Consider the following 12,457-nt stretch of genomic DNA (forward strand, 5'->3'; position numbering starts at 1 on the left):
TCTCATGGTTTAAGTTCATATTCTATTTTCTCTTTCTTCATCAGTTTCTTGATGCTCCTCTGTTGAATTCTAAAATGCTCCCAATCCTCAGGCTTACTACTTTTTTTGGCAACTTTATTAGCCTCTTCCTTTGATCTAATACAACCTTTAACTTCTCTTGTTAGCCATGGTTAGATCAACTTTCCTGCTGGGTTTCTGTGCTGCAAAGAAATGTAAATTTGTTGTAAACCATGTATTAATTCTTTAAATGCTAGTCATTGCTTGTCTAGAGTCACCTTTTAATGTAGTTTCCCAAGCTACCACAGCCAATTTGCCTCTCAGACCTTCGTAGTTTTCTTTATTGAGATTCACGACCCCAGTTTCAGATTGAACAACATCACTTTCAAACTTTATATAAGATTCTATCATATTATGTTCACTCTTCCATAGAGGCTCCTTTGCAGCAAGATTATTAATTAGGCCGTTCTCATTGCACAATACTAGATCTAAGATAGCCCGTTGTCTAGTTGGTTCCTCAACGTACTGTTCTCGAAAACCATCTCATATACATTCCAGGAATTCTTCCTCCACAGCATTAGTGCTAATTAGGTTTAGCCAGTCTATATGTAGATTGAAGTCCCCCATGATTACTGTATTACACTTGTTACCTGCACCTCTAATTTCCTGATTTATATCATGCCCTACATTACCACTTCTGTTTTGTGGCCTATAAACAACTCCTACCAATGTTTGCTTCCCCCTGGTGTTTCTTAGCTTCATCCAACTGATTCTACATCTTGATCTTCCAACCTAAGATCCTCTCTCATTAATGTACTGACCTCATCCTTTATTAACAGTGCTACCACACCTCCTTTTCCTTTTTGCCTATCCTTCAAAACGTCAAATTGGACATTCAATTCCCAGCCTTGGTCACCCTGCAGCCATGTCTCCATAATGGTAATTAGATCATACCTATTTACTACCATTTGTGCCGTCAATTCATCTACCTTGTTGCGACTGCTGTGTGCATTCAGATAGAGTGTTTTTAATTCTGTCTTTTTATTATTTTCACAACCTTTAGCCTTATCTGCTGGCGGACTCTTATATTTGTACACTCTGTCCCTTCCTGCCACACTCAGATTATCAATTCACTTATTGGTACCTTGCTCTCTTGCCTTGTCCTCCCTCCTTAATTTATCACATTTTCCTTCACTCGATCTGTCACCCCACAAAAATTTAAAGCCCTCTCTCCCATCCTAGTTATACGACTTGTCAGAACACCGGTCCCAGCACAGTTCAGGTAAACACTGTCCCAACGGTACAGCTTCCCCTTTCCCCAGTACTGGTGCCAGTGCCCCATGAATCGAAACCCTTATCTCCAACACCAATCTTTAAGCCATGCATTTAACCCTCTAATCTTGTTGACCCTGCTCCAATTTGCTTGTGGTTCAGGTAATAATTACCTTTGAAGTTCTGCTTTTTAATTTAGCCCCCAGCTGCTCATACTCTCTAAGCAGAACCTCTTTCCTCGTCCTACCTATGTTGTTGGTATGTATGTGGACCATGACAACTGGATCTTCCCCCTCCCAATGCAAGTTCCTCTCCAGTCCAGGGCAGATGTCCTGAACCCTGACACCGGGCAGGCAACACAGCCTTCTGGACTCTTGCTCTCAGCTACAGAGAAATGCATCTAGCCCCCTCACTATACTGTCCCCTACTACCACTACATTCCTATTACCTCCCCCCGCTTGAATGGCTTCCTGTACCACGGTGCCACTGTCAGTTTTATCAGCCACTCTGCAGCACACCCCTCCACCCCATTCGTCCATACAGGCTGCAAGAACCTTGAACCTGCTGGACAATTGCAAGGGCTGAGGGTCCTCCACTTCTACCTTCTCGATCCCCATCCCTGCCTCTTTCAGAGTGACACCCTCCTGACCCTGACCATGGACCAAATCAGACAACCCTATCCTAAGGGAACACAGGTAACCTTCCCCCTCCCTGATGTGTCATAGTGTCTGCAGCTCGGCCTCCAGCTCAATAACTTACGCAGACACTTACTGCAGATGTGTTTGCCTTGGAGCACACTGGTGTCCACGAGCTCCCACATTCTGCAGCTGCCACACATCACCTGCCCTGCCATCTTTATGACATTTAATTAGTTAATTATTTTACTGATTAAATTTTTATTAATTTCTCTAGTCCTGCCTGTGCTTATATTCTTATTATTTGAATTAATCTTTGACTTACCCCGATTGAAATTCCCCAGTTAAGATAAGTAGGAAATACTCACCAACCAATCTAATAAGCTTTACTACTATTAGTAAACCTTACTACTACTAATAAAACCTTACAATTACTAAAGTTAACCAAGTTTTGGAAGATAAATGAGAAAAATACTCACCAACTAATCAACTACCTGTTTTCTTGTGGCGTCACAATTTAATTTTTCTCAGAACCTGGTCAGTCTGCTCTGGAGCCATGGACTGGACTGGACTGGACTGGATAGCTCTTTTAGGCACCGCTGTCGTGTCTCTGCATTCTCCTCTCTCTCTCTTTATAGGCGCTGATGTCTATCCCTGGGTCCTCCTCTCTCCCGTGCTTTTAGGTTCTGCTGTCTGTCTCCAGGACGTCCTCCCTCCTTCTCTTTTAGGCGCTGCTGTCTGTCTCTGGGTCCTCCTCCCTCCCTCTTTCCATACAATGGGTTTCCCAATTCTAACTCAGTCTAAACATAAGCACTCATCTTTTTTGCCTCTAGGCCCATAGTTTTCATCAACTGGGTACTCATGACTTGCGATGTACCTCATACGTATTCATTCTTGCCAGGAGAAGAAGTCATATTCATTTCGAAGGGATACCCATGCAGGTTAGCAAGTAGAAAATTTAAACAGAACATTAAATCTTCCCAATATCCAGGGCCAATCAATTTGATGCATATGGATCTTAGTCTACTAGATTAGGAAAAAGATATCATGTTGAGTAGTAATCTGTTAATTTATGATACATGGCAAATTTATAATTCCTTCAGTTGAGTTTTTACCCAAAGGCACATGCTTCTTGAGCTCTCAGTCCTACATTGATGGTACTCCAAAGATGCCCTGCATTGATCCTTTGGACGCCATTGCAGGACAGTCCACATATGCTTTACATAACTCTGACGGACTGTGCGACCTTTGCCTAATCTGACAAATTACAGTCTCTTCTTGGGATAAATTGAGGAAGTTACAGCCAAGTAGTAGTTTCCTTTGCTGAGGGTCTCAGTTAGTAGGATATCTTATTGAATGGATTTACTAATTCTATCAAGTGAACCATATGGCTTTAGCACCTTCATATTCACCATATTCATTAACAATATTATTAAACTTATTAACGTGTGATTGCGTGCAAAAGCACAACATTTACAGAACTGCTTTGCAAGCGGTACAATTCACATTCTGTACAATTTCTACAATGTAAAAGACATTTGTGACTTGACAGTAAAAAACAAAAGAAAACACAGGAAGAAAAATATTAAAGGATTATATGGGGACAAAGTAGGTGAATAGGATCAAAGGAGATAAGCCTGTTATGGAGCTAGCACTGGCACAAGAATGATGGGGCTCCTCTGGGCTAAAATTTCACTGACTTTACATTTTTTATTTGAATAGGCATCTAAGTAGGCTAATCTCTTCCTTCTAGAGTAAATTAGCAGTAAATCTATTTCTGACAGAAAATGTAAATACTAAATGAAAGGACAAAACATTACCTGTTTTCTAAACTTTAGCCATGTATAGCTGAGCGGTTGTGTTCCAGCGAGCTGACAAAGTAGTTCCACAGATTCTCCAGCACGGACTTTCATGCTTCCAGGACACTGAAGTATCTGTGGTGGAATAGCTGTTGAAAATGAACATCACGTTGAAAGATAAGGAAAAGTTGACTGTTCAGTATGTCTAATTTCATGTTCATATATTAATGAAAACATTCTGTGTGTTAGTAAAACTGGACAGAGTTATGAAAGATCTGTGATTTTATTTTGTTTCTTAATACATGGTTTTAATCACAAATAACTTTGTTTTGGTTCATCCTTCCAGTTGGGTGATTTAATTACTGAAAAATGGTAATCTGATTCTCACAAAAATATTTGTAATTATTACAAAAAGGTTTCAGAATAGTTTAATTTAAAACATTGAGAATGGATTGCAACAGAACCAGGAAAGGCTTAGTGATTATATCTGGCAGTTTGTTTCAGATTAAAGTGCCTGATCTATTTATTAAACAGTAAGGTCTCATAGCATTTCAAGTGGAGAAACCACTGTCAATATCTTTACTGGCTTGTTAACCTGAGGATGTGCAAGTTGCCTTTGAATATTTTACTGACATTAGCTGTTTTTGTTGTTGATTCTTTTAATTTAATAAAATAAAATTTAGCGCTTGCCTTTTTGTCAAAATATAATAAAACTTTGACATTGTGTGACATTACAAGTGATAAAATAAATAATCCTATTTAGGCGCTGCTTTATGTGCTGCCAAGGCAATGTTATATTTCAAATTTATTATGCAAGACTGCATATCCTGTATGAAAAACAGATAGTAAAATATGATTTAGCAAACAAGTTAACAAGAAAATAAATCATAATATTAATAAGATAATAGAATATATTTAACAGCTCCCTCTTAATACATTATTTACTACACTTACATTGTGACTTTATATTCATTTATAATCTCGCATGACCTGATGATAGCTCCTTAAAATATTTGCTCAGTGCCATTACAAGTTTTTGATCTTCTCCTGCTACACTGTGAATAGTAAATATTTCATGTATCTGATCCCTTTTTAGTACACGAGGATTTTGAGTAAGATTATATTTTGACAAAATATACCTGAGGGAAAAAAAGTCACAATATAGAGGTCAAGTATGTTACTACATTAGCAATCCAGAGGTGTAGACTAATAATCAAGAGAACATAAATTCAAATCCAACAATGGCAGTTTAATGATTGTAATTCAGTTTTTTAAAAATTTGGAAATAAAAAACTGGTACAAGTAAAAGTGGCAATGAAGCTGCTGGATTGTTGTAAAAACCTAACTGATTCACTAATTTCCATACCTAGTCTGGCCTCAGTCCCACACCAATGTGTTTACCTGCCCTCTGAAGTGGCCTAGCTAGCCACTTAGTTATATCAAACCACTTTCAAGAAGGAGGACAACCACCACCTATTCAGGACAACACAGATTGGTAATAAATGCTTGCCTTGCCAACGATGCCCATATTCCAAGAATTAAAATAAAATAATGAAAATGTTTCCCAGAAAACAAAAGCAATCCTCAAAGAGTTGTTTTTTTCATTTTTCTCCTACAAACTTTAAGTCACATCTGAAATGCATTGATTTCATTGAACCTCATCAGCTCTGACAAAGCATATATCTCCAAACTTTTAACTTATTTTTTTCTCTTTCATATTACATATTTCTGTTTTTAGTTAAAATTTCCAGTTGTTGCAGTTTTTCCCTTTTTATTTAATTTCACTAAGCTCTACTGTATAAATTTATTAACTATAAAAAAAGACTGAATTACTACATGACTGACCTGCATACCAGTTAAAGCATCTTAATTTAGTCACAATAAGCTTACTTTTGAACTTGCTAGTTTCATTCCCTCAAATTCAAATGCTCATGGTAGATTTAATAAACAAATATCCCAGAAGGTCCCAGCTGACTGTATGAACATTTTTCATTGATCTGATAACTAAAGTAGGAAATAGTGAAATGTAAGTTTCTTGTTTAATCAATTGTAAATTATTTGCCAGCTGGGATACGTTTAGGTCAATTTTCCACAACAACTACAAAGACGTGGGAAGTAAGAAATTAATTCTTCTTTAAGAGCTCATGTTATTGGAGTTTCTTTACTGATAAGGTTGAAGACCCCAACATGGGGAGGGAAATGTTAGTGAAAGTTTTGTAATGGCACAGGTTGCAAAAAAACTAGATTTCACTGTCTGGGAATGAACAAAATGTTGCATGTCAATTTGGCGAAAAAATAAAAGAAAACTAAGTAAGTTTCTTGTTATGAAACATCTTACCTGGTTTGGGAGGAGTTTTGGGAGTTGGTTTCTTTTTTATGGTGGCCTCAACTGAAAGAAAGGAAAAAGTTTAAACTTTAAAAACATCTTAAAATAAATTATGAGTGACCGTTCCATGATTCAGCAGCATCTGGATGTTAATCCTACATGTTGCAATATATTTGGCGGAACAGATTAGGAAAAGACTGTCCCAGACTAATGTCATTGCTCACTCTGTGATCAAAGTACAACTATAAATCCTCCTCATTATTCACTACACTCCCAAAGTTTGTGCATCTGCAAATTTTGAAATTGTGCTTTGTACACCCACGTCCAAGTCATTAACATCTCTCACAAAAAGAAGTGGTTCTAGAACTGACCCCTGGAGAACACCAGTCTATATCTTCCTCCAGTCTGAAAAACAACCATTTACCACTACTCTCTGTTTCCTGTCACTTAGTCAATTTCGTATAGATGCTGCTACTGTCCCTTTATTCCATTGGCTTCAACTTTGCTGGCAAGCCTATTATGTGGCACTTTATCAAATGCCTTTTGGAAGCCCATATACACCACATCAACTGTATTGCCCTCATTCACCTCTCTGTTACCTCATCAATGAACTTGATCAAGTTAGTTGAACACAATTTGCCCGCACTTGTCCAAGTGATGATTAATTGTGTCTCAGATTATCATTTCTAAAAGCTTTCCCACCACTGAGGTTCAACTGACTGACCTGCTGGGTTTAATCTTACATTTTTTTTGAACCAAGGTGTAACATTTGCAATTCTCTAGTCCTCTGGCACCCACCACCAACAGACCGCACCCCCAACCCCTGCCCCCCTCCCCCCACCCCAACCCCACCGTATCTAAGGAGGATTAGACGATTATGGTCAGTACCTCCGCAATTTCCACCCTTCCCTCCGCAATTAGGGTGCATCCCATGAGACCTGGTGACTTATCTAGTTTAAGTATTGTCAGCCTTTCCAGAGCCTCCTCTTTTTCAATTTTTAGCCCATTCATTTTCTCAACTATCTGCTCTTTTTCTGTGACTTTGGCAGTATCTTTTTCCTTGGTGAAGACAGATACAAAGTACTCATTTAGTACCTCAGCTGTCCCCTCTGCCTCCAAGCGTAGGTCTTATTTTTTGGTCCCTAATTGTCCCACTCTTCCTTTTACTATCTTTTTACTATTTATATATACATCAAAGACTTTTGGATTCTCTTTTATGTTAGCTGTTAGTCTATTCTCATACTCTTTCTTTGCTGCTCTTATTTCCCTTTTCACTTCCGCTCTGAACTTTCTAATATTCTGCCTGGTTCTCACCTGTACTATCAACTTGACATCTGCCACAGGCACTTTTTTCTGCTTCATTTTACTCTTTTGTCATCAAGGGAGCTCTGGTTGCCCTACCTTTCCCCCTCATGGGAATGTATTCTATTGCTGCAGGATCCCTGATTCACATCTTTGTCCCTTCAAATTCAATTACTCTAATGGTTTTCTTGCAGGCCTCCCAAGTTTCACCTTTCATAGATTATTCAAAGTCCAAAGATTATAAATCATCTAAAATTTCACTCAAACCCTATCCTGTGCTAAGTACTGCTACCTGATCACTCATGTCCTTGCCAAACTTCAGTGGCTATCCATACCTCAACACATATTTCAAGATCCATAACTTCAACTATCAATCCCTCCATGGCCTCAACATTCCCTGACTCTACATCCTTCTTCAGCCCTATGTTCTAGCATTCTTTTGACTCTGGCCAACCTCTGCTTCACTTGTGATGGCAAAGTTTCCAGCTGTTTCCATTCCACCTGTTGTAGACCTCTCCTTATACACCTTCCCCTTGCTGCTTTTGTCCCCTCCTCCAAAACCTCCTTTAAACCTACCTCTTTGTCACAGTGTCAGCTGTGATTCAGTGGTACCATATTGCCTCTGAGTCAGTAGCTTGTGTGCTCAAGTCTCACTCCAGAGACTTGTGCACAAAAATCTAGCTGACACTTCGGTGCAGTACCGAAGGAGTGCTACACTATCAAAGGTGTCGTCTTTCAGATGAGACATTGAACCAAGGCCCTGTCTGCCCTTTCAGGTGGATGGAATGCCATTTTTTGAAAAAGAGCTGAGGAAATAGCTCAGTTGTCCTGGACAATTTTTATCCCTCAACCAACATCCCGAAAACAAATTGTTACCATGTTGCTGCTTGTGGGAGCTTGCTGTGTGCAAATTGGCTGCCACATTTCCTTACTTTACAATAGTGACGACACTACAGAAGTACATCATGGACTGTAAATTGCTTTGGAATATCCTGAGGTCATGAAAGGTCTTATATAAGTGCAAGTTAATTTTTTCCTTTTGATCTTGCCTTCTGTCCCCACACCAGCCCTTCTCTATTACTATCTGCTAGCTGTTTTTGTTCATTTTTTTTTCACCTCTGAAGTATTTTTGTTTATTTTATTACATTAAAGGTGCTATAAAGGTGTGAAGTGCTGATGCTAATAAGGATCAACAATTAGATCAGTTGCCCACTGTATATTCCAATCAATAATTTGGTATCCCTTTTGTGCCATGCAAAGCCCTTGGCTATTTTATTATTCATAACCATCAGGAGGGCACAGTGGATTCATTAATAATACAATATCAGCAAGACCCTGAAGAGTCTCTTCACCTCCATGCCAAACACCATCCTGTCTTGGAACTATATTGCTATTCCTTCATCGTTGATCAAAATCCTGGAATTCCCTTCTAATAGCACTGTGGGAGTACCCACACCAGATGGCCTGCAGTGGTTCAAGAAGGCGACCCACCACCACGTTCTCAAGGACAATTAGGGATGGGCAACAAATGCTGGCCTTGCGAGCAATGCCCACATCCCAAGAAAGAATAAAAAAAACTATCTGGCCTGGCACTCAAGATGGGAGAAATGTCCCTGAGATTAACCGATATAGGTGTAGTCATATAATCATGTCTATGTGCTAAAATTCCGGACTCCTCTATCGTCACCCTGGGATGTCCAGTCCCACTGACAGGATAGACTGACCACAAGTATCACACAGTTGAGTGAGAAAAGCCTGAGGAGTCCTCAAAATTAATTCTGGATCCCATAGCTTCAAACAATATTAAGGGAACCTCTTGCTAATCACCACTCTAACATCTCTATTAAGAACCAGTACCATGTTGAACAACAATTGGAAGAAGCTGAGGGAAGCAAGGAAATATGCTCAAGGTAGATGAATTGTATTTTGAGAGTGAAGTTGCAAATTGTTCCAGTGATGGGACCAAAAGAACCATCTTAAGAGCCACTGCTATCAATTAGATTCTTTAGTCGTTTTTTTTTAGTTTACTAGGGTTTCCCTCGTTGCAGGTAGAAACCAGTGTTATAAGTTGTATATTAAGATTATGTATTGCTCAAAAGAGAATCCTAGTCATCAGCCTCACAAGGGCAGTTCCAAGGTAAGTCAGTGGCTTCTGGTACTGTTGGTCAAGACCATTGCTGTTCCCCTACTCTCGACAATATGTTGTAGCGATTTGGCATAAATGCTGACTATGTTTCCTTGCATATTATTAACTGAGACAACACAATGTGGAGCCAATTTCCTCCCAACAAACAGGTTAATTAAGGCCTTTTATCTGTATAGCACATTGTATCAGTTTTTCCAAGATCAGTATGGTGCTGTCTCCAAACTTCAAGAATGCCCTCAAAGGTTTGTTACGAATCCCGATACGAATGTTTGTATTTTTACGTGTTAGCTTGATAAGGCAACCAAATTTTCAGTTGCAGGTAGACATACAAGTCTAATAGGCCAATGGGTCAGCTCTTGGGAGTTTTTTTTTGTAACAATCATGGGCTTCTGGAAGAAGTTAACAAGATTTCAACATGGTATATTGTTCCCAGTCATGAATTAGAAATTCTGTAAAAATAGTGTAACATTACCAGAAAAAACTGAATCAAGATTAACTTATGATGTAATTTAGACATTTAATGCCCTTTTCTCAAATGTTCTAAAATTTTCTTGCTGTATTTTTCTGCCGATCTATCTTAAGAAAAATGGATAATTTGAAACTGTGTAGATAAGGAAAAGCTTTCATAAAGTGGCCAAATGAAAATGAAGTAAAATATCTGGCAGAAGGTGAAAACTGAAGGCTTGCTGCTGATGTTAAAGTTGAAGTTAGGCACACTTCGTGCTTTGTTTGTATTACATTATTTGTCTCAATTAAAATATTTAACTGAAAGTTCATCTTCCATTCTAAGTGCCCATATCTTTAACTGTTAGGCAGTGTAACATCTTTGGAATATTCTGTTGGACTAAAGTCTGCTGTTTGCTCACATTTTGTGGGGGCATGTAAAGGCTAAAGCTACAACTTGAGAGATGCCCTTTTTAGGTAATACTGAAAATAGCTATAAAAATCTGTCAAGGAAATGGTTGAATACACAGTTTGTTAAGCTGTCATCATAAATGATTACTGTCCAAAAAGTAACTGGCAATTCATATTTATTTTATAGTCATTCCCTCCATAGCTCTTCATATTATACCTGGAACCTAACCTCCAGTTTGAAATATAGGAAAATTCTGTACATTGTAAGTATATATTAATTTCCATTAAAAAACACATGATTAAATTATACTATGAAATTAGTCTTTCAAAGTTTTGGAGAAAATATGAACTTCAATAAGAAAAAGCTGATTCAATGTGGCACCACTAATTTGTCTTTAGTTTCGAATACGAAAGGATTTGGGGTAGATTTTGGCACACAACTAGCGCACGTCAGAGAGGTCAGAGGATCAATGGAGATTGCTCTTTGGGCCACATCAGCATTCCCGGCTGCCAGTGCTGGTCATGTCTCCACAGACAGCTTGCCTTAGTGAGGAAATCAATGTTGGGCCATTTGTCTCACTGACAGTGGCTCTCAGGCTAAGTCCCGGAGTGGGCTATGGTAGTGGGCATGAAGCGAATGTGATTCCTGTGTAGTCAGAGAAACACTTAATGGAGTTAATCTGTTTCTTCCTAACTTTGTCTGGGCCATATTGCAGGAAGCCTTCACAGTGACCAAGGCAGCTGAAACTTTGCTTGAAAATGCTATTGCTATGTTCCACGATGGATGTGGCACCATTGCTCCTGTGTTGCTCAGGGGTGCTATCAGACTTTATGGGGAGGTGGTATCCCTTGGCTCCAAGCAGCCATTTTCTGATGGTCCTAACTAGGTGAAAAAGTTGGGGGAATGGATGTGTTGTATAATAATGTCATGACAGCTGCTACAGAAATTGGCGCAGACTTGCAACATCCCCCTGCCAACCCTTCCCTACCCCAACCCTTCAATATTCTTTGACCTTCCTTCTCTCCTGTCACCATTGAGGGCTTGACTCCCTCTTGAATAAGACTACAGCTACCCACTGTGCCTGTCTTGGCATCTTCTGAAGGGCCCATTGAGGCGCTCGTCACTACCTCCTCATGAGCAGTAACCACAAAAGTCCCATCCCACACTCTCGCGACCTTCCCTCCCAGCTCACCGGCTAGGGGCTGATCTTGCTAATTTCCTTTCTGTCCAACTTGGCCTGCTGAGTGTTGATCTTGTATACTTTGCTGGTAGTCCAACTTTCACTGACCCTCTCCGCATCTCCCTCCAGAATGTCTGTTCATTCGTAAACAAGGCTCTTGCCATTCATGAGCACTGACATGATGGGCCAAGTGGCCTCTTTCTGTGCCGTAAACTTTCTATGATTCTATTGTGGATGATTGCATCAACATCATGGCCTTGACGGAAATTTGGCTGAGGGGTGATGACACCTTTCTCCTAGATGAAGCCTCCCCATCTGGCTATAACTTCCATCACTTGCCTCACTCAGACCGTTGTGGTGGTGTGGCTCTTATAACCCATCACACTTTGGCCTGAAGCCCTATTTCTCTGTCACTTTTTTCTCCTTTGAGCATCTCACCTTGTTCCACGCCTCTTGCCTCTCATTTAAAATCCTCATTCTCTACCGCCCGCCCAAGTACCATGCCAATTTTCTCAACCAGCTCTCTTCGCTCCTTTCCTCCCTCACTCTCTGCACCAAGTGACTTCTCTTCCTAGGTGATTTCAACCTCCACCTCAATTTATCTTAATTCATCATGCTCTCTCTCCTCAGAGTTCACTGCCCTCTGATCCTCCCTTATTCTCACCCTCCATGCAAACTCCCCAAACCATATTAACAACCAGCCGCTTGACCTTGCCATCTCACATGGCCTCTCTACTCCCATTGTGTTAATCACATCCTTGTATTGCTCTCTACCCTCATCCCACTTCCCTCTCCAAGCCCTACTTCCCTCTGTACCCTTCCCTGGAAAAAGCTCTGCCCCAATTCACTTGCAACTTCACTCACAAAATCCCAACTGTTTAACCTTTGGCCCTCCATTCAACATGCCATTTTTGCAATTACCTATCTGCACAACCAAATCCTCA

The 12,457-nt window shown here is 39.9% G+C and overlaps 1 protein-coding gene across 10 annotated transcripts in view; it reads right to left on the minus strand.

The window, feature by feature from the left end:
* Positions 1–12,457, minus strand: part of LOC137372031 (myosin light chain kinase, smooth muscle-like) — a 433,121-nt gene that overhangs the window by 97,209 nt on the left and 323,455 nt on the right. For all 10 annotated transcript variants that reach the window (XM_068035330.1, XM_068035322.1, XM_068035326.1 and 7 more), the window contains 2 exons: positions 6,042–6,092; positions 3,725–3,852 (listed from right to left, as the gene is read on the minus strand). In XM_068035330.1, coding sequence (XP_067891431.1) covers positions 3,725–3,852; positions 6,042–6,092 — 179 coding nt within the window. The remainder of the gene's footprint in view (positions 1–3,724; positions 3,853–6,041; positions 6,093–12,457) is intronic.

This window comes from Heterodontus francisci, chromosome 7 (genome assembly GCF_036365525.1).
Source record: "Heterodontus francisci isolate sHetFra1 chromosome 7, sHetFra1.hap1, whole genome shotgun sequence".
NCBI lineage: Eukaryota > Metazoa > Chordata > Chondrichthyes > Heterodontiformes > Heterodontidae > Heterodontus > Heterodontus francisci.